General features: G+C 39.6%; 1 protein-coding gene across 1 annotated transcript in view; it reads left to right on the forward strand.

Annotated features, from left to right (window-relative positions):
* LOC139756055 (ubiquitin carboxyl-terminal hydrolase 19-like) overlaps positions 1 to 21,388 on the forward strand; it is a 197,528-nt gene extending 176,140 nt beyond the window's left edge. The window contains 6 exon segments of the mRNA XM_071675047.1: positions 4,204 to 4,301; positions 13,299 to 13,423; positions 13,600 to 13,610; positions 13,613 to 13,739; positions 20,307 to 20,467; positions 20,972 to 21,388. Of these exon segments, the coding sequence (XP_071531148.1) occupies positions 4,204 to 4,301; positions 13,299 to 13,423; positions 13,600 to 13,610; positions 13,613 to 13,739; positions 20,307 to 20,467; positions 20,972 to 21,267 (818 nt within the window). The 3' untranslated portion in view covers positions 21,268 to 21,388.
* The last annotated feature ends 2,129 nt before the right edge of the window (positions 21,389 to 23,517 follow it).

The raw sequence follows: 23,517 nt of genomic DNA on the forward strand, positions 1-23,517 counted from the left end.
ATGTTGTATGGTTGCGAGGCGTGGGCTATGGATAGAGTTGTGCGCAGGAGGATGGATGTGCTGGAAATGAGATGTTTGAGGACAATGTGTGGTGTGAGGTGGTTTGATCGAGTAAGTAACGTAAGGGTAAGAGAGGTGTGTGGAAATAAAAAGAGCGTGGTTGAGGGAGCAGAAGAGGGGGTTTTGAAATGGTTTGGGCACATGGAGAGAATGAGTGAGGAAAGATTGACCAAGAGGATATATGTGTTGGAGGTGGAGGGAACGAGAAGTGGGAGACCAAATTGGAGGTGGAAAGATTGAGTGAAAAAGATTTTGTGTGATCGGGGCCTGAACATGCAGGAGGGTGAAAGGAGGGCAAGGAATAGAGTGAATTCGATCGATGTGGTATACTGGGGTTGACGTGCTGTCAATGGGTTGAATCAGGGCATGTGAAGCGTCTGGGGTAAACCATGGAAAGCTGTGTAGGTATGTATATTTGCGTGTGTGGGTGTATGTATATACATGTGTATGGGGGTGGGTTGGGCCATTTCTTTCGTCTGTTTCCTTGCGCTACCTCGCAAACGCGGGAGACAGCGACAAAGCAAGAAAAAAAAAATTATCCCTGGGGATAGGGGAGAAAGAATACTTTCCATGCATTCCTCACGTGTCGTAGAAGGCGACTAAAGGGGACGGGAGCGGGGGTCCAGAAACCCTCCCCTCCATGTATTTTAACTAAAAGGGGAAATAGAAGAAGGAGTCACACGGGGAGTGCTCATCCTCCTTGAAGGCTCAGATTGGGGTGTCTAAATGTGTGTGGATGTAACCAATATGAGAAAAGAGGAGAGATAGGTAGTATGTTTGAGGAAAGAAACCTGGATGTTTTGGCTCTTGAGTGAAACTAAGCTCAAGGGTAAAGGGGAAGAGTGGTTTGGGAACGTCTTGGTAGTAAAGTCATGGGTTAGTGAGAGGACAAGAGCAAGGGATGGAGTAGCACTACTCCTGAAACAGGAGTTGTGGGAGTATGTGATGGAGTGTAAGAAAGTAAATTCTAGATTGATATGGGTAAAATTGAAAGGTGACGGAGAGAGATGGGTGATTATTGGGGCATATGCACCTGAGGATAAGAAAGATCATGAGAGGCAAGTGTTTTGGGAGCAGCTGAATGAGTGTGTTAGTGGTTTTGATGCACAAGACCGGGTTATAGTGATGGGTGATTTGAATGCAAAGGTGAGTAATGTGGCAGTTGAGGGAATAATTGGTATACATGGGGTGTTCAATGTTGTAAATGGAAATGGTGAAGAGCTTGTAGATTTATGTGCTTAAAAAGAACTGGTGATTGGGAATACCTGGTTTAAAAAGCGAGATATACATAAGTATACCTATGCAAGTAGGAGAGATGGCCAGAGAGCGTTATTGGATTACGTGTTAAATGATGGGCACACGAAAGAGAGACTTTTGGATGTTAATGTGCTGAGAGGTTCAAGTGGAGGGATGTCTGATCATTATCTTGTGGAGGCGAAAGTGAAGATATATAGGGGTTTTCAGAAAAGAAGAGAGAATGTTAGGGTGAAGAGAGTGGTGAGAGTAAGTGAGCTTGGGAAGGAGACTTGTTTGAGGAAGTACCAGGAGAGACTGAGTACAGAATGGAAAAAGGTGAGAACAAAGGAGGTAAGGGGAGTGGGGGAGGAATGGGATGTATTTAGGGAAGCAGTGATGGCTTGCACAAAAGATGCTTGTGGCATGAGAAGCATGGGAGGTGGGTTGATTAGAAAGGATAGTGAGTGGTGGGATGAAGAAGTAATATTATTAGTGAAATAGAAGAGAGAGGCATTTGGACGATTTTTGCAGGGAAAAAATGCAAATGAGTGGGATATGTATAAAAGAGAGAGGCAGGAGGTCAAGAGAAAGGTGCAAGAGGTGAAAAAGAGTGCAAATGAGAGTTGGGGGGAGAGAGTATCATTAAATTTTAGGGAGAATAAAAAGATGTTCTGGAAGGAGGTAAATAAAGTGCGTAAGGCAAGGGAGCAAATGGGAACTTCGGTGAAGGGGGCTAATGGGGAGGTGATAACAAGTAGTGGTGATGTGAGAAGGAGATGGATTGAGTATTTTGAAGGTTTATTGAATGTGTTTGATGATAGAGTGGCAGATATAGGGTGTTTTGGTCGAGGTGGTGTGCAAAGTGAGAGGGTTAGGGAAAATGATTTGGTAAACAGAGAAGAGGTAGGAAAATCTTTGCGGAAGATGAAAGCCGGCAAGGCAGCAGGTTTGGATGGTATTGTAGTGGAATTTATTAAAAAAGGGGGTGACTGTATTGTTGACTGGTTGGTAATGTTATTTAATGTATGTATGATTCATGGTGAGGTGCCTGAGGATTGGTGGAATGCTTGCATAGTGCCATTGTACAAAGGCAAAGGGGATAAGAGTGAGTGCTCAAATTACAGAGGTATAAGTTTGTCGAGTATTCCTGGTAAATTATATGGGAGGGTATTGATTGAGAGGGTGAAGGCATGTACAGAGCATCAGATTGGGGAAGAGCAGTGTGGTTTCAGAAGTGGTAGAGGATGTGTGGATCAGGTGTTTGCTTTGAAGAATGTATGTGAGAAATACTTAGAAAAGCAAATGGATTTGTATGTAGCATTTATGGATCTGGAGAAGGCATATGATAGAGTTGATAGAGATGCTCTGTGGAAGGTATTAAGAATATATGGTGTGGGAGGAAAGTTGTTAGAAGCAGTGAAAAGTTTTTATTGAGGATGTAAGGCATGTGTACATGTAGGAAGAGAGGAAAGTGATTGGTTCTCAGTGAATGTAGGTTTGCAGCAGGGGTGTGTGATATCTCCATGGTTGTTTTATTTGTTTATGGATGGGGTTGTTAGGGAGGTGAATGCAAGAGTTTTGGAAAGTGGGGCAAGTATGAAGTCTGTTGGGGATGAGAGAGCTTGGGAAGTGAGTCAGTTGTTGTTCGCTGATGATGCAGCGCTGGTGGCTGATTCATGTGAGAAACTGCAGAAGCTGGTGACTGAGTTTGGTAAAGTGTGTGAAAGAAGAAAGTTAAGAGGAAATGTGAATAAGAGCAAGGTTATTAGGGTTGAGGGTCAAGTCAATTGGGAGGTAAGTTTGAATGGAGAAAAACTGGAGGAAGTAAAGTGTTTTAGATATCTGGGAGTGGATCTGGTAGCGGATGGAACCATGGAAGCGCAAGTGAATCATAGGGTGGGGGCCCTTTCTTAATGGATTCAACTTCAATCCATCCAAACCCACCGCCTTGCTGGATTTCATCTTCAGCAAAGCTTTCACTACCTCTTGTCTCTTAACCAGACATTCTCCCTGATCCTCTCGCTTTGCACACCACCCGGACCAAAACACCCTATATCTGCCCCTCTATATATAATCAAACACATTCAACATTCCTTCAAAATCCTCACTCTGTCTCCTTCTCACTTCATTATTACCTGTTATCACTTACCCCATTGCCCCCTTCACTGATGTTCCCATTTGTTCTCCTTTCTTAAGCATGTTATTTACCTTTATGCATGTTATTTACCTCCTTACATAACATATTTTATTCTCCTTAGAGTTTAATGATACTCTCTGACCCCAACTCTCATTTGCACTATTTTTCAACCCTTGCACCTTTCTCTTGTCCTCCTGCTACTTTCTTTTATACATCTCTCAGTCATTTGCACTCCTTCCTTGTAAGTATTATCCAAACACCTCTCTTTTCTCTTTCACTAACAACTTTACTTCTTCATTCCTCCACTCACTACCCCTTTCTAATTTGCCCACCTTCCACCTTTATCTGCTGAATTGTGTTGCAGGAACTGAGCTTCCGTTTTCTGCATTGGGATTGGTGGCCTTAATTTTTTTCATTGTATATTTTCCTTTTCTTTTTAAAGAGTGCCAGCATGGGAAATATATTTCTTTTTGTCAGGGCTATGAAATTTTGAGGTGAAATGAATAAGTTTTTTGGGTGTAAACAGTAAAGGAAAAGATGGCTTGGTGAAATATTATGAGCATGTTGAGAACTTGGGCATGAATGGTTGAATATATATCAATGCATTAGGTGCAGTAAGGTGAAGTGACTGAAGATTGGGCAGAGAGACTGTATTTAAGAGTACAGTTTGTTAGAATTTGAATTAGTTATTGGGTATGGAGCAGTCATAGCACTGTGGTAGTGATATGCCATTCCTCACTCATTACTAAATGTTTCTTCTTCATCCACAGGAGACGAACCATTAGATCTAAGGGACAAATATTACCTTGCCATGGATTGGAGAACCAATGAGAGGCTTCCTGTCCACTGTTTTGTACAAAATAAAGAAGTAAGCACATGACTGTTACATATTTTTAGAATCATTATTATGTGAATGTTGCTGTGTGTAGTATATACCAGGCAACCAGTGAAAGATCTTCTGCCCTCTCCTTTCAGATAATAGGTAATAAGTATTATGTTGTTATGTTATTTTTGGGACCAGTTATTGATGGCCATGATTTGCAAGATAAAGTTTTTCATTAAGTTGCAGTGGACTTGACAGAGGCATACGTGTTGAATTGATCCTGCCATATATGGGAATAAAGCTACCTGCGTTAGATGCCTTTTAAATATGAGGAGCTTGCACCTTTTTCTGACTTTGGCCAAACTTATATCTTAACGAGAGAGGGATAATTTCATTGGTGATTATGTCTTTTCCACTTCATATGGTGATGTGCATACTTTATAGAAAACATCACCCAGCTTTTGTTTGATTATTAGGGATGCAGTGCTTGCATGTGTGAGAGGTACATATGGCACACAAAAGTTGGGAGGTGGGCAGATTTAAAAGATTAGTGAGTGGTGGGATAAAGAAGTAAAGTTGCTAGTGAAAGAGAAAAGAGAGGCATTTGGGTGGTACTTACAGGGAAGGAGGGCATATGGATGGGAGATGTATGAAATTGGTAGGATGTCAAGAGGAAGGTGTAAGGGTTGAAAAAGAGAGCACATGAGAATTGGCATGAGTAATTTTCAGTAAACTTTAGTGAGAGTAAGTTGTATAAGGAGATTGATAATGTGTGAAAAGTGAGAACAGATGAGATCTGTGAACGGGAAGATGGAGAAGTGGTGACAAATAGTAATGAAGTGAGGAGTTAGATTGAGTATGTTGAATGTGTATAATGATAGGGTGGCAGACTTAGGGTGTTTGAGTTGGGTCGACATGTGGAGTGAGAGAGTCACAAAGAGTGTTTGGTGAAGAAAGAAGAGGTGATGAAAGCCCTACTCATGATAAGATGTGGCAAGGCAGCTGGAGTGGATGGTATTGCAGTTGAATGTCCTAAAAAAGGGGTGTGACTTTGTTGTTGATTGGTTATTTTGCATTTTCAGTGTCTGTTTAAATCATGGTAAGGTGTCTGAGGATTGGCAGCATGTATGTATTGTGCCATTGTGTAAAGGAAGGGGGATAAAGCTGGATGTTCAAATTACAGAGGTATAGGTTTGTTAAGGAAACCTGGTAAGTTGTATGGGAGATTAGTGATCGAGAGGGTGAAGGTATGTACAGAGCATCAAATTGTGGAGGAACAGTGTGGTTTCAGAAGTGGTAGAGTATCTGTGGATCAGGCATTTACTTTAAAAGAATGTGTGCAAAAAATGCTTAGAGAAACAGAAGGATTTGTATGTGACATTTATGGATCTGAAGAAAGCATGTGATATGTTTGATAGAGATTCTTTGTAGAAGGTCTTGAGAATATATGGCATGGGAGGAGAACTGCTAGAAATAGTGAGAGGTTCTTATCAAGGGTGTAAGGCATGTGCATGAGTAGGAAGAGTGAAAGGTTCCAAGTAAAGTTTGATCTGCAGCAGGGGTGTGTAATGTTACCATGGCTGTTTAGTTTGGTTATAGATTGGGTGGCAAAGAAAGTAAATGCAAGAGTCTTGGATCGAGAGGTGAGTATGCAGTCTATGGTGGATGAGAGAGACAAGGAAGTGTGTCAGTTATTGTTTGCTGATGATACATTACTAGCGGCAGACTCAAGTGAGAAATTGCAGCAGTTTGTGAAGAGTGTGAAAGGTGGAAATTGAGAGTAAATGTGCCTATAAGCAAGGTTATTAGATTTAGCAGGGTTAAAGAACAGGTTAGTTGGGGTTTGAGTTTGATTGGAGAAAAATTTGAGAAAGTAAGTCTTTTACATCCCTGGGAGTGGATGTAGCAGCAAATGGAACTATGGAAGTGGAAGGATGTATTAGAGTGAGTGAGGGAGCAAATGTTCTGGAAGCTTTGAAGAATATGTGCAAAGAGAGATGGTTATCTAGGAGGGCAAAAATGGGTTTGTTTGAAGGTATATTTGGATGTGAGGCATGGGCTATAGATGAGGATATACAGAGGAGGATGGATGTGTTGGAAATTATGTGTTTAAGGACAGTTATTAAGAATAGGTTAGGAGAAAGATGTAGTAATTAAAAGAATGTAGTTAAGAGAGCTGAAGAGGTTGTGCTGAAATGGATTCGACATTCAGAGAGAATGAGTGAGGAAAAGTTAACAAAGAGGATTTAGTGAAAAGGATTTTGAGTGATCAGGGCCTGAATGTACAGGGGGGTGAAAGATATGCCCAGGATAGCATGAATTGGAACGATTTGGTATACAGAGGTTGATCTACTGTAAATGGACTGAATCAAGGTATGTGAAGCCAATGGGGTGAACCATGGAAGAGTCTATGGTGCCTGGTTGCATATAGGGAGCTGTGGTTTCAATGCATTACTCATTACAGCGAGAGAATGGATGTGAATGAACGCAACCTTTCTTTGTCTGTTTCCGGTGCTGCCTTGCTAACACGGGCAATGGTGATTAAATTTAAAAAAGAGATGTCATTGTTTTCATGCATTTTGAAATACTTCAGAAATTACTGCATTTTTCATTTCCAATGAAATTTGTTAAGTATTGGAATTACAGATGTAAGATAGTTTTTTGATAGATTTTGATCGATTGCTATTGGAAGTAGACAAGGAAATTTCTTGGTTATTAGAAATTGGTAGATTTAGAAGACTTCATTTTACATTGAGAATTCTCCTTTGTTATCTTTTCCCACAAAATACTGTTGAAAATATAACAAATTAGATTTAAATGAACAGTTTGATGTTTGAAGAAGAAAATAAGAGACTAATTTGTAATTTATGAAGAAAATAAGAGACTACTTTTTAATTTATGAAGAAAATCAATACTACCCAGTACCCAGAAATGATTTGGTGAGGTAGCACCTCCATCACTGACCTTCATACTTTTAGAATTAAGATTTTAGTTCCAAGACCAGGCAAGTGTTTTCATTTTCATTGGAATAAGTTAAAGAACAAGCATCATGTGTAGATTATCAGAAGAGTAGAATGATGCAAGAAGAGTTGTGCATGAATTGTAGCAAGGTTAGGTGTAATAAGTACACTTTTCCCCTCAAATGCTTTTTTTTTTTTTTTTTTTTTTTTGAAAGAATGTGCAGGATTAGTCTTCCAGAAAGCTAAGTTGAAACAGGAATTACACCCAGAGTTAGGTAAACCAGATAACGTATACATAAAATTCCAGAAATTCAGATTAGGAAATTTTGAATGAATAAACTCTATCATGTTATGTAAGACTGCACTGCTAGTGAATGCCCTAATCCCATCTTTCTTATGTGTAGTAAGTACTTACGTATTCATAAAAGGCCTCACAGACCATCCCATGGTTTACCTTTGCCACTTTACATGCCTTGATGCAGTCCATTGACATTATGTTGACCCCAGTATACTACAACTTTCCATTTCACTCCATCCCTTGCATGCCTTTCACCCTCCTGTATGTTAAGACCCTGATTTCACAAAATCCTTTTCACTCTATCACTCGATCTTCCATTTGGTCCTACCATTTTCTTTGTTTCCTCCACTTCTTATGCATATATCCTCTTTGTCAATGTCTCGCTAATTCTCTCCATATTTCCAGACCATATCAGCACACCCTCCCCATCTCTCTCAACCACACTTTTTTTATTGTCACATCTCTATCTTTTTTTTACAACCACACCTTTGTCTTACTCTTTTCTTATTTACTCAATCAAACCACTTCACACCACATTGTTGTCAAGCATTTCATTTCCAACACTTCAGCCCTTGTCCACACATCCTCATGTATGACACATATCTGTAGAAAACATATAAGTTACATTTTGTAATCAGCTTAAGCAAAACATAAGATACTGACACTCTACATAATTTTGAAAGCTATTTTTGGATTTGGCAAGTCAGGATTAGTTAGGAAAAGGTGCTTTTGTTGGTGTTGAAATAAGGAAGTTAAATTTTATTACAGTGAATTCCTGAATCATTCTTACTTTCTTTGCTGCGCTTTCATATATCTCTGTCTTGTGCATTTTTGGTGTTTCCAGAAATGAGTGGTGACTTAATGAATCTATATTGTTCTTTTCTGGTTTCTTTCTGGATCAGCATGTTTATTCCCTCTAATTTTTGCTAGGCATATAATATATGGTTGAGAGAGCAGAAGAGGGTGTTTTGAAATGGTTTGGGCACATGGAGAGAATGAATGAGGAAAGATTGACTAAAAAGATATATGTGTCGGAGGTGGAGGGAACGAGGTGAAGTGGGAGACCAAATTGGAGGTGGAAAGATGGAGTGAAAAAGATTTTGTGTGATCGGGGCCTGAACATGCAGGAGGGTTAAAGGCGGGCAAGGAATAGAGTAAATTGGATCGATGTGGTATACCGAGGTTGACGTGCTGTCAGTGGATTGAATCAGGGCATGTGAAGCGTCTCGGGTAAACCATGGAAAGTTGTGTGGGGCCTGGATGTGGAAAGGGAGCTGTGGTTTCGGGCATTATTGCATGACAGCTAGAGACTGAGTGTGAACAAATGGGGCCTTTGTTGTCTTTTCCTAGCACTACCTGGCACACATGAGGGGGGAGGGGGATGGTATTCCATGTGTGGCGAGGTGGCGATGGGAATGAATAAAGGCAGACAGTGTGAATTGTCTGGTATCCCTGGGGATAGGGGATGAAGAATACTTCCCACGTATTCCCTGCGTGTCGTAGAAGGCGACTAAAAGGGGAGGGAGCAGGAGGCTGGAAATCCTCCCCTCTCGTTTTTTTTTTTTCTTTTTTTTAATTTTCCAAAAGAAGGAACAGAGGGGGGCCAGGTGAGGATATTCCACAAAGGCCCAGTCCTCTGTTCTTAACGCTACCTCGCTAATGCGGGAAATGGCGGATAGTTTAAAAGAAAGAAAAAGTGTGAGTTGTGTGCATGGGTGTATATGTATGTGTCTGTGTGTGTATATATATGTGTACATTGAGTTTTTTTTTTTTTTTTTTTTTTTTTTTTTTTTTTTTTTTTGTCGCTGTCTCCCGTGTTTGCGAGGTAGCGCAAGGAAACAGACGAAAGAAATGGTCCAACCCCCCCATACACATGTATATACATACGTCCACACACGCAAATATACATACCTACACAGCTTTCCATGGTTTACCCCAGACGCTTCACATGCCTTGATTCAATCCACTGACAGCACGTCAACCCCGGTATACCACATCGCTCCAATTCACTCTATTCCTTGCCCTCCTTTCACCCTCCTGCATGTTCAGGCCCCGATCACACAAAATCTTTTTCACTCCATCTTTCCACCTCCAATTTGGTCTCCCTCTTCTCCTTGTTCCCTCCACCTCCGACACATATATCCTCTTGGTCAATCTTTCCTCACTCATCCTCTCCATGTGCCCAAACCACTTCAAAACACCCTCTTCTGCTCTCTCAACCACGCTCTTTTTATTTCCACACATCTCTCTTACCCTTACGTTACTCACTCGATCAAACCACCTCACACCACACATTGTCCTCAAACATCTCATTTCCAGCACATCCATCCTCCTGCGCACAACTCTATCCATAGCCCACGCCTCGCAACCATACAACATTGTTGGAACCACTATTCCTTCAAACATACCCATTTTTGCTTTCCGAGATAATGTTCTTGACTTCCACACATTCTTCAAGGCCCCCAGAATTTTCGCCCCCTCCCCCACCCTATGATCCACTTCCGCTTCCATGGTTCCATCCGCTGCCAGATCCACTCCCAGATATCTAAAACACTTCACTTCCTCCAGTTTTTCTCCATTCAAACTCACCTCCCAATTGACTTGACCCTCAACCCTACTGTACCTAATAACCTTGCTCTTATTCACATTTACTCTTAACTTTCTTCTTCCACACACTTTACCAAACTCAGTCACCAGTTTCTGCAGTTTCTCACATGAATCAGCCACCAGCGCTGTATCATCAGCGAACAACAACTGACTCACTTCCCAAGCTCTCTCCTCCCCAACAGACTTCATACTTGCCCCTCTTTCCAAAACTCTTGCATTCACCTCCCTAACAACCCCATCCATAAACAAATTAAACAACCATGGAGACATCACACACCCCTGCCGCAAACCTACATTCACTGAGAACCAATCACTTTCCTCTCTTCCTACACGTACACATGCCTTACATCCTCGATAAAAACTTTTCACTATACATTGAGATGTATAGGTATGTATATTTGCGTGTGTGGACGTGTATGTATATACATTGTGTATGGGGGATGGGTTGGGCCATTTCTTTCGTCTGTTTCCTTGCGCTACCTCGCAAACACGGGAGACAGCGGCAAAAAAAAAAGAAAATATAGAGGGAACGAGGAGAAGAGGGAGACCAAATTGGAGGTGGAAAGATGGAGTGAAAAAGATTTTGTGTGATCGGGGCCTGAACATGCAGGAGGGTGAAAGGAGGGCAAGGAATAGAGTGAATTGGAGCGATGTGGTATACCGGGGTTGACGTGCTGTCAGTGGATTGAATCAAGGCATGTGAAGCGTCTGGGGTAAACCATGGAAAGCTGTGTAGGTATGTATATTTGCGTGTGTGGACGTATGTATATACATGTGTATGGGGGGGGTTGGGCCATTTCTTTCGTCTGTTTCCTTGCGCTACCGCGCAAACGCGGGAGACAGCGACAAAGTATAAAAAAAAAAAAAATCTCTCCCTCCATTGTTCAAGACAGAAAAGCTCTAGTTCTTTTAATAATTTATGATAATTCATGTGCCATGTTCTATATCTTTGAAATGTTTTTGTATTCTCTCTGTTTTGTTTAATTCACTCTGTTTTACTGGTGACCACACAGCACTGCAGTATTTGAGCATACTTTTTATATACACATACACATTAAATATTTGTTGTCTTTTCCTAGCACTACCTCACACGCGCATGAGGGATGGGGATGCCATTTCATGTGTGGCAGGGTGGCGACGGGAATGGATGAAGGCATCAAGTATGAATATGCACGTGTATATATGCATATGTCTGTATATGTATGTATACGTTGAAATGTATAGGTATGTATATGTGTGTGTGTGGGCATTTATGTATGTACATGTGTATGTGGATGGGTTGGGCCATTCTTTCATCTGTTTCCTTGCGCTACCTCGCTGATGCGGGAGACAGTGACAAAGTATAATAATATTTATATTTATTTTATTTATTATACTTTGTCGCTGTCTCCTGCGTTAACGAGGTAGCTCAAGGAAAAAGACAAAAGAATGGACCAACCCACCCACATACACAGGTATATGCATACACGTCCACACAAGCACATATACATACCTATACATCTCAAAGTATACATATATATACACACACAGACATATACATATATACTCATGTGCGTAATTCATACTGTCTGCCTTTATTCATTCCCGTCGCCATCCCGCCACAATGAAATGAAAACCCCCTCCCCCCGCATGTGCACGAGGTAGTGCTAGGAAAGACAACAAAAGCCACATTCGTTCACACTCAGTCTCTAGCTGTCATGTATAATGCACCAAAACCACACCTCCTTTTCCACATCCAGGCACCACAGAACTTTCCATGGTTTACCCCAGACGCGTCACATGCCCTGGTTCAATCCATTGACAGCATGTCGACCCCAGTATACCACATCGTTCCAATTCACTCTATTCCTTGCACACCTTTCACCCTCCTGCATGTTCAGGCCTCGATCACTCAAAATCTTTTTCACTCCATCTTTCCACCTCCAGTTTGGTCTCCCACTTCTCGTTCCCTCCACCTCTTGACACATATATCCTTTTGGTCGATCTTTCCTCACTCATTCTCTCCATGTGACCAAACTATTTCAGAAAATGAGACCTGCACAGATGGAACAATTTAGAATTAGGAAGATATATAAAGAATGATGTGAGAAGGATATGGAGTCTGAAGAAATCATTTGAAACACACATATATGTATGTCCTTCTAGGTGGTATGTTGGTCAAGAGGATAAATACTAGTACATTAAACAATACAAGGAGGGGAGGTGGATTGCATAAGCTGTGGATAGATGCAGAGAAAATTTATTAGGGCTGGGAATATTTCAGATGACTTCAGAGTAATGATTGAGCATGAGGCAGTGGAAGCATTTTGAATTTCGAGTTGATGTGACTAGAGGTGTTGCTCAGTGTGAATAATAAAGTAAGAGGTGTGTGTGTGTGTGTGTGTGTGTGTGTGTGTGTGTGTGTGTGTAAGTGTAGAGGTCTAGGTTTGGGAATGTAGTTTGTGATGATAGATGGAATAGATAAAATGAATTACTGTGAGATATTTGATGATACATGGAATAGATAAAACGAATTACAGTGTGATATTTGAAAAGGAAGAAAAGCCTAACATGTTTGCACTATTGTTTTGACTCTGAAACTACCACATATAATGTGAAATATGAATATGAGTATTTATATTGTTGGCACTGTAGTTCTCTGGCATATCACTCATTCATTTTTTTCCAACCATGTAATATTTTCTATGGATCCAATTTGATTTTCAAACATTTCCCAAAATGTGAAGCATTGTTGTCCATATATTGTGGCAATGAGAATGAATAAAGGCAGACAGTGTGGATTGTGTGCATGGGTATATATGTATGTGTCTGTGTGTGTATATATATGTGTACATTGAGATGTATAGGTATGTATATTTGCGTGTGTGGATGTGTATGTATATACATTGTGTATGGGGGTGGGTTGGGCAATTTCTTTCGTCTGTTTCCTTGTGCTACCTTGCAAACGCGGGAGACAGAAAAAAAACAAAAAAACTTTCATTTCATGAACCTGCCTTGCTCAGAACATTGTGTTCAGATAACTAGCAACAAGAAATAGGTAAGATATAACAAGTGCTATGTTGTGTCTTGCTGTTACATAGGTTACTTTCAGTTTTTGAATTAGAGGTAAACTTGATTTAAGTTACTGTAGTAATTTTGATTTATTCACTAATAATGTTCCTCTAATGTTGTGAATAGGTGGACTGTGAGGTGGAGGGATCATTGTCAGTTCAACGTAATCAGTCGACCAGTTTGGAAGCTTGCATTGATCTTTTTACACAACCAGAAAACTTATCTGATGGTGATTCTTGGCGTTGTCCCAGGTGAGTGTGTGAGAGGAATTATATATTTAGATGCTACACAGGATTTTAAACAGATGTTGTTATCCTCTGTTTCGTGGATAGTGTTGGCTATGTTTTTGTTAGGATTAAGAATTTTAAAGTCTGAAATTAAAATTTTAGTTAGATTTAATAGTTTTTATGTGTCATGTTGTTTTCAGATGTAAAAAGCCGTAGAAGCAACAAAACAAATGAGTGTTTGGAGATTACCACATATTCTCATTATACAACTAAAGAGATTCTCCTTCAAATATGTACTCTACTCTGACAAGATTGACAAGTTTGTTCAGTACCCCATCAGGTAAGCATTCTCCGATAAGAATTTAGTGTAATGGGCGTTTTTAAGTTAGATTCCCTATATATTTGTATCTTTTTAAGTGAAAAAAGTTATATCTTGCTCACATAAAGTTGATGATATTGCATAGAAAATTCCTTGCTGTGCAGTTTGTTTTTAAGACTCGCCACTTTTTTATAATATTAATTTTGATAATGAAATGCTGCCTTTTGATTTCTTCAGAAAGTTAATTTAGATCAGAACATTGGATGGAAGCAGACATGGAGAATCATTAATTTAGAAGATTGAGTGTTTAGTGGTATTCTTCTTATATTGTACTTTGCCCAGTCTGAAAGACCACAACTATGATAGAGTCATTTGTTTGTGTACACAGAATGGTTAATGTTACATGCAGATGATAATTTCATGAGACATCCTAGACCCTTGACATAGGCACTGCTGTAAGTCTCCACTCACAGAAACAGAAAATTGAAGCAAAGTGATTTCATGGTATTTTGTTATGAATTTCTGCTGTTGATTGAAACTGATGAAATTCGTGTTTCTCAAGATCATCATATTGACCTTTATAGTCAGAATAGCATAATTGTTTGGAGGCTCATCAGGTAGCAAAGTCTGTCTTTGAGTTACTTGGCCATGTATTTATCTGTTGTGAAGAATGTTTAGCTTTTCTTTATGCATTCCTACATTTAAGACTTAAAATTTTCAGTTATATTCACATAACTTATTTGCACAGTTATGATATATGTTATCATTATTCGTTATTCCGTTGGGTGGATCATGTTCATACAGCCACCAGACATTCATCCACACACATTCTCAATCCATGTTTTCTTTTTCATTTTGCACTTTTAAGTAGATTTATCAATTAAGACCATCTCCATGTACTCCAACTTTGTTCACATATTGCTTGTATTTCATGCAATCTTCATATGTTCCTGTCACATCTTCATGAGAAATAACTCAACCTCAGTTGCTTCTCTCTTAGCATGTCTCTTCATTATTTTATTGAACCTTCTACTGTTTTGTTGTCTCATATGTCTTACATGCTCATAATCACCTTTTTATTTTTTTCACTACATCTCTTGGTTCTTTATTCTTTATTTTGGCTTGTCCAGATTTTGATTATCTTAAGTATTTTATCTACCCTTCCTGCTCAGTTAGGCATAGGAGTACTATTGTTTTACATTAGTGCATAAGGATTAGGACAAACATTTATATATTGTACAATGGATGGCCTAACTTATGGAACTTAAGAGCAGCATATGATTTTTTTTTTGATGTTCAGGAGCTGCTAGACATTTTGTACAGTATATATTTATGTAAAGCTGGATCTCATGCATAAGTCAATCCCTCAACTGAAAAATCCTGATTTTTTTTATTTACCTCATGTACAAGTCAATCCAAGTTTTTGAAGCAGTTACCCTAAACTTAACAGGACCTACCGTATATTCCATACTTCCTTATTCCTCTGTGAGACCCACCATTACATGGTATTGTTGTGGGTATATTGTTTATCTTACCCCTTACATATTACCTTTTTTATACTTTATTGCTGTTTCCTGTGTTCGCTGTCATGTGTAGTGCACCAAAACCACAGCTCATTATCAACAACCAGGCCCACAGACCTTTCCATGGTTTACCCAAAATGCATTGTATGCCCTGGTTCAGTTCATTGATAGCATGTAACTCTTGTATACCACATCCTTCCAATTTACTCTATCACATGCATGCCTTTCAATCTCCTCTGCACAGCCTATCTATTGCCCATGCCTTGCATCCGTATGGTATTGTAGGGCCTACTATTCCTTCAAAATGCCCTTTTTTTTCCATCTCAGATAACGTTCTCTCTTTCTACACATTCTTCAGTGTTCACAGAACCTTTGCCCCCTTCCCCACCATATGACTTGCTTCAGCTTCCATGGTTCCATTCACTGCCATGTCCTCTCCCAGATATCTAAAACCCTTAACTTTCTCCAGTTTTTCACCATTCAGACTCACATCCCAACTAACCTGTCCATCAGCTCAGCTGAATTATGCTTTTTTCACCATCACACTTGGCTTTCTCTTTTCACATGCTCTTCAAAACTAAGTCACCAACTTTTGCAATTTCTCACTTGAATCTGCCACCAGTGCTGTGTCATCAGCAAACAACTGACTCGCTTCCCAGGCTCTCTCATTTCCCACAGACTGCATATTCACCCTTCTTTTCAAGACTCTTGCATTTACCTCCCTCACCACTCCATCCAATAACAAATTGAACACCCATGTTGACATCGCACATCCCTGCCTCAGACCAACCTGCACTTGGAACCATTTACCCTCCTCTATTCCTACTCATACTTAAGCCTTACACACTTGTTGAAAAACTTCTAACTGCTCCTTGCAGCTTTTCTCCCATACCTTATATTCTTAAATCCTTCCATAAGGCATCTCTGTCAACAATAACATATGTTTTCTCCAGCTCCTTAAATACTACATACAAATCCAGCTCTTTTTCGTAGTATTTCCCTCTCATGTAATTTAATGCGAACCTACTCAGTGCATCCTTTACCACCTCTGCAACACCACACTGTTTCTCCCCATTCCGGTGCTCTGTACGTGCCTTCACCCTCCCAGTCACAACCCTGCCATACAGCGTACCAGTTACCACTTAACATCATATATCTGTGTAATTTGAATACTGACCTTTATCCTCCTTGCCTTTGTAATTTGAATACTGACCTATATCCCCCTTTCCTTTATAACCATATATATACAGTAAACCCTTGATTTAATGAACTAATCAGGTAGAGGGGGTGTCCATTATTACTGAAAGTCTGTTAAATCGAATGTAACCTATGGGCCATTTTTTGATACGACATACAGTAATGCAGTGTACAATTCACACACTTTCTTTTGATTGCAAAATTATTTTAGAAAGTCACTTCTTTGTAAACAACCTGACCGCATGATAACTGTAGGCAGACTGAGACAGAAACAGTGTGAGTATACCCCAGGCTAACAAAAATGTGTGATATGAAATGCGCATGGTGCAGCATTTGAAATTTTTGAATTTTAAAAAAATCTAAATTCATTAATTAATGTATTTTTCGTTGCCCAGTTCCTTGAATCTGAAATCTGTAAAATTGTGTTCTGTTAAATTGAGGATTCACTGTATGTATTTGCTGATAACAACAAGGAAAATGAAATGTGATAAGTTTACAAGTGCACTTTCTTGTAATGATTGCGTCATCAGGGGAGATATAAGAATGCAATTTCACATTCATAACTATCATCACGGACTAGTGATCATCCTATATGTATACATACACATTTTTTTCATACATTTTCGCCATTTCCCACATTAGCAAGGTAGCGTTAAGAACAGAGGATTGAACCTAATTGGGAAAATCCTCACATGGCCTTTCTTCTCTCTTCCTTCTTTTGGAAAAACAGAAATTGGAGGGAAAGATTTCCAGTTGCCCACTCCCTCTCCTTTTAGTCGCCTTCTACGACACCCAGGGAATATGTGGGAAGTATTCTTTCTCCCCCATCCCCTGGGATATTTTATTTATTTTTATTTATTTTGCTTTGTCGCTGTCTCCCGCGTTTGCGAGGTAGCGCAAGGAAACAGACGAAAGAAATGGCCCAACCCACCCCCATACACATGTATATACATACACGTCCACACACGCAAATATACATACCTATACATCTCAATGTACACATATATATAAACACACAGACACATACATATATAACCATGCACACAATTCACACTGTCTGCCTTTATTCATTCCCATCGCCACCTCGCCACACATGGAATACCATCCCCCTCCCCCCTCATGTGTGCGAGGTAGCGCTAGGAAAAGACAATAAAGGCCGCATTTGTTCACACTCAATCTCTAGCTGTCATGCAATAATGCCCGAAACCACAGCTCCCTTTCCACATCCAGGCCTCACACAACTTTCCATGGTTTACCCCAGACGCTTCACATGCCCTGATTCAATCCACTGACAGCATGACAACCCTGGTATACCACATCGATCCAATTCACTCTATTCCTTGCCCTCCTTTCACCCTCCTGCATGTTCAGGCCCCGATCACACAAAATCTTTTTCACTCCATCTTTCCACCTCCAGTTTGGTCTCCCACTTCCCCCCGTTCCCTCCACCTCCAACACATATATCCTCTTGGTCAATCTTTCCTCACTCATTCTCTCCATGTGCCCAAACCATTTCAAAACACCCTCTTCTGCTCTCTCAATCACGCTCTTTTTATTTCCACACATCTCTCTTACCCTTACATTACTTACTTAATCAAACCACCTCACACCACATATTGTCCTCAAACATCTCATTTCCAGCACATCCACCCTCCTGCGCACAACTCTATCCATAGCCCACGCCTCGCAACCATACAACATACGCATACATATACATATGTACACATGTACATATTCATACTCGCTTGCCTTCATCCATTCTTGGTGCCACCCCACCCCATGGGAAACAGCATTGCCATCCCCTGCCTTAGCAAGGTAGTGCCAGGACACAGAAGAAGAAAGACCACATTCACTCACACTCATTCTCTGGTGTCATGTGTATAGGGAGCTGTGGTTTCGGTGCATTGCACATAACAGCTAGAAATGTATGTGCAGGTATATGTATGTATATGTATGTATATGTATATGCATATATATGTTTGCATATGTATGTATATGTGAGTGTTTGCTGTATGTGAGAAATACATAGAAAAGCAAATGGATTTGTATGTAGCATTTATGGATCTGGAGAAGGCATACGATAGAGTTGATAGAGATGCTCTGTGGAAGGTATTAAGAATATATGGTGTGGGAGGAAAGTTGTTAGAAGCAGTGAAAAGTTTTTATCGAGGACATAAGGCATGTGTACGTGTAGGAAGAGAGGAAAGTGATTGGTTCTCAGTGAATGTAGGTTTGCGGCAGGGGTGTGTGATGTCTCCATGGTAGTTTAATTTGTTTATGGATGGGGTTGTTAGAGAGGTGAATGCAAGAGTTTTGGAAAGAGGGGCAAGTATGCAGTCTACTGTGGATGAAAGAGCTTGGGAAGTGAGTCAGTTGTTGTTCGCTGATGATACAGTGCTGGTGGTTGATTCGTGTGAGAAACTGCAGAAGCTGGTGACTGAGTTTGGTAAAGTGTGTGAAAGAAGAAAGCTGAGAGTAAATATGAATAAGAGCAAGGTTATTAGGTACAGTAGGGTTGAGGGACAAGTCAGTTGGGAGGTAAGTTTGAATGGAGAAAAACTGGAGGAAGTGAAGTGTTTTAGATATTTGGGAGTGGATTTGTCAGTGGATGGAACCATGGAAGTGGAAGTGAATCATAGGGTGGGGGAGGGGGCGAAATTCTGTGAGTGTTGAAGAATGTGTGGAAGTTGAGAACATTATCTTTCAAAGCAAAAATGGGTATGTTTGAAGGAATAGTGGTTCCAACTATGTTATATGGTTGCGAGGCATGGGCTATAGATAGAGTTGTGCAGAGGAGAGTGGATGTGTTCGAAATGAGATGTTTGAGGACAATATGTGGTGTGAGATGGTTTGGTCGAGTAAGTAATAATAGGGTAAGAGAGATGTGTGGCAATAAAAAGAGTGTGGTTGAGAGAGCAGAAGAGGGTGTTTTGAAATGGTTTGGTCACGTGGAGAGAATGAGTGAGGAAAGATTGACCAAGAGGATATATGTGTCAGAGGTGGAGGGAACGAGAAGTGGGAGACCAAGTTGGAGGTGGAAAGATGGAGTGAAAAAGATTTTGTGTGATCGGGGCCTGAACATGGAGGAGGGTGAAAGGAGGGCAAGGAATAGAGTGAATTGGATCGATGTGGTATACCAGGGTTGACATGCTGTCAGTGGATTGAATCAGGGCATGTGAAGCGTCTGGGGTAAACCATGGAAAGTTGTGTGGGGCCTGGATGTGGACAGGGAGCTGTGGTTTCGGTGCATTATTACATGACAGCTAGAGACTGAGTGTGAACGAATGGGGCCTTTGTTGTCTTTTCCTAGCGCTACCTCGCGCACATGATGGGGGAAGGGGTTGTTATTTCATGTGTGGCGGGTTGGCGATGGGAATGAATAGAGGCAGACAGTATGAATTATGTACATGTGTATATATATGTATGTGTCTGTGTGTGTATATATATGTATACGTTGAGATGTATAGGTATGTATGTTTGTTTGTGTGGACGTGTATGTATATGTGTATGTAGGTGGGTTGGGCCATTCTTTCATCTGTTTCCTTGTGCTACCTTGCTAACACGGGAGACAGCGACAAAGCAAAATGAATTAATAAATAAATAATGTGTGAGTGGATGGGTCTTTCTTCATCTGTTTCCCGGAAGCCTCACAAACACAGGAAACTGTGATCAAGTATGAAAAAAGATATGTATCTACGTGTGCCTGCATATATGTTTATATATGTGTGTGTGAACAGACGTGTCTTTCATAGTATGTTTCATGGCACTACCTTGCTACCATGGGAAACAGCAGTACAGCATGAAAAAAGAAAATATACACCTTTGAGAATGATATAGTATAGTCACTTAGAATTTATGTATCCTACAGAGGGTTAAATTTGCGGCCTTACATGTCAGGCGAACCTGAAGATGGACCAACAATTTATGACTTGTATGGTGTTATTAACCACATGGGTCGCCTGTTGGGTGGCCATTATACCTCATATGCTCGTCTAGTAGCAAAGCATGATTCTCGTCAGTCTGAGATAGGTAAGTTAGTACCTAGTACATCTGAGGTATTTCTGTTCGAGACTTACTCAGGAAATATTTTCTGTGTGAGCACATTTCATTTTTGTTGTCATCTTTAGTTGCTCTTTTTATATGTCTTCTAGAAATTTGAATATTTAAGAAATAAAAATGTCTTATTTATCATTCAGAAACTGAATTTGGATGTTCATTTTAACTAATGTAATGAAAAGTTCAGTATAGTTTATTTCCATGGTATTATGTTTTTGTCCCCAGGATTATGGAATCTTGGGTGAGAATGAAACTAATCGCAGAGTAGTAGATATTTTGACATTCAAAGTGATAATTTTTTTGAAAGTTCTTGTAAATGAGCATATATATTGATGAAACAAATTTATTTAAAACTGAATACCTGATATGTATGGCTGTGTTGTTTTATGCATTAGCTGCAGCAGCATCCAGTTGCATCTTTAGTCACATATAAAAATGTTTTGATAGTTTTGAATTTGTGCCCACCCTTTCAACCAGATTGGAGGTTGTTTGATGATAGCCGAGTGAACTTCTGTCCAGAATCACGTGTGGTTAATGAACAAGCCTACCTTCTCCTCTACCGACGAAGAGATACACCCTTCTCTGTGCATAGAGCATTGTCCCTACTCATACCAGCAACCCTGGAAGAAGATGGTTCTGAGCAGGTAGCAGAAATTGAGGAGGCAATGCCAATGTCCATCTCTTCTACTTCTCAGCTGTCTTCCTCCCAACCTTCCTCCTCAAGTCTTGAAGGGGAAGAACCTCTTAGTACTGCTCAGGAAGAACTTGACTGATTCAGTCATTTATAAACTGGAGCAAGGTGCAAATTAGGTCTTGTGTGTACCATACTGATATGTGAGGAAGTGACTTTTTTATTTCATTCATTTATGGTTGTGTAAAGTTTATTGTACAGCATTGTGTGTCTTTTTATTTCCTAATTTTTTGTTTTTACCTCTGATATTTGGAGAGATTTTTTGAGAGAATTTGCATTTGTGTCTCTTCCAATTTTTTTTTACTTGTATTATGCTACATCCATGTTTACAGCATGGTTATTCATACATTCTCATATATACAACATGGTTATTGCAAACCATTACAGTTATCCTTCATCTCACTTCGTATGGGATGGCTCTTACATGATCTTGTTCAAACACACATACATATATTTGTTGATAGTTTGCATTGTCTCAACAAAATAGTATCCTTCAGTGCATGATCTTCTAATATGCATACTGTTATCACTCATATACTTTAATGGTCAGTATATCCACTTTCATTCCATTCACTTCACTTCAGACTTGCTCATATTATCCACTACATCCTTTTACCAGTTTACATGATTTTTTCCCTAATCCCATTCATATCTTTTAATAAAGTGGCACATTTAACCAGTTCACACAGTGTTATAAATAATAAGATTCCACATTTGTGTACTTCTGTACAAAATTGTTTGCTGTACCTCTTTCATCTACCCTTTGCAGTAGTTTTGTCTGAAATTCTAGGTTTCCTTAAATTAGGATTTAGCTATTGATTATTTGATGTGTTTATCACTATGGATTTTTCCTTTCAATTCTGTAGATCTGTAAACTTATATTCTTTGGGTTGCAAACTACATTAGTGTTTTTCATAGGTTTGAGTGTCTCTCAGAAATGTCAAGTGTTATGGTATGATTCTCATCTATTTTGTGTGGAGCAGTGTGGCATACTGGCAAGTGAGGAATCCTACATTAAAGGTTTTAAATAATTTGCAGTTTTTAAACTAAATTGAGAATGAATTAACCCATTTTTTTACCACACTCCATGTGATGCATTTTTAGATTTTTTTCTGTATAATCTTATAACTATGACTTTATAAGTTCTAAGTCAGATATCCAGGTATGCTTGTCTTTTATTGTATGTTAGTTGACTTGCATCGATATAGGTACTTGCAAGGTGAACATAGATGACCCCTGAGCAGGTTAGTGCGATAAACCAGCACTCAAAGGAAACGGGTGGTAGTAATGCCATGTTGGGCCATACATTTATGCAATGAAAGTCCAATTATCTGACCACATTGTGACTTGCATCAATTTAGAAAATTAGGAAAAGATATGTGGACGTTGTTGATTGGATAGTATTAAAGAAACATTAAAGATAGGAAATTGGAAATATCAAAGTTCATTGTGCAATGCTGTGCTATGTATATGCACACACACAAAAAAAATAAGTACTTCTTCAGTTCTGCAACATCGATGTGGGGAAGTAGAGACTTAACAAAAGTCATCTCACCTGTATTGAGCTCATGGCATAGTTTAGCCCTAGGATCCCCTTTTTGCAGCACTTTGTGATGTTACTTTTGTTGTGATTACTAAACACCTTTCTCATCTGCTTATTGTGCTCCTTTCCAACAAAATGTTAGGCTTGCATGCTTTCTAATTAGCTGACATTGTTAAGGGATGACTCGTTTTTTTCTGTTTTCCGTTGGGAGCAGCGACTTAGAAACTCTGCATGGGAGACTAACAGTGTAAACAAAAATGATAAAAGGTAATTCAAGAATAGCACCTGTAGTGATCAGTTTATGAAAGATTCATTAAAAGTGTCATTGGGTCCAGAAGTCAGATACTAGACTTTTGACTGATTGCCAGTAGTTACCAGATTTGGATGAATCTTAACAGATTGTTGGAATAATTGCATACCTGATGGTCAGATAGGATTTTTTTTCTGAAACTAGTATTGCTGTAATAGTTCTTTGTAATTATGGATATTTTTGAGAATTTAACAGCGAATTACATTCAGAAGGTATAGGAATGCTCAAGGGCAATCAGTAAGGAAGTTTTTATTTTATGGCCTGATATATCTGTTTAGGATTTTAGATGCAACTACTACAATGAAGACACTGAACATTTATTCCTTAGTTGTCATATAATGTCCCTAAGTAGACACACACAACATCAGCACATTATAGTATGTTAGCCTTTACATTGAATGTGATCAGCTCCCTGAGTGCCATGGAAGCCTCATAGAAGGGACTCTTAGGGCAGGAAGATAGTGTCTGAAAAGAGAAAT

This window comes from Panulirus ornatus, chromosome 2 (genome assembly GCF_036320965.1).
Source record: "Panulirus ornatus isolate Po-2019 chromosome 2, ASM3632096v1, whole genome shotgun sequence".
NCBI classification, from domain to species: domain Eukaryota; kingdom Metazoa; phylum Arthropoda; class Malacostraca; order Decapoda; family Palinuridae; genus Panulirus; species Panulirus ornatus.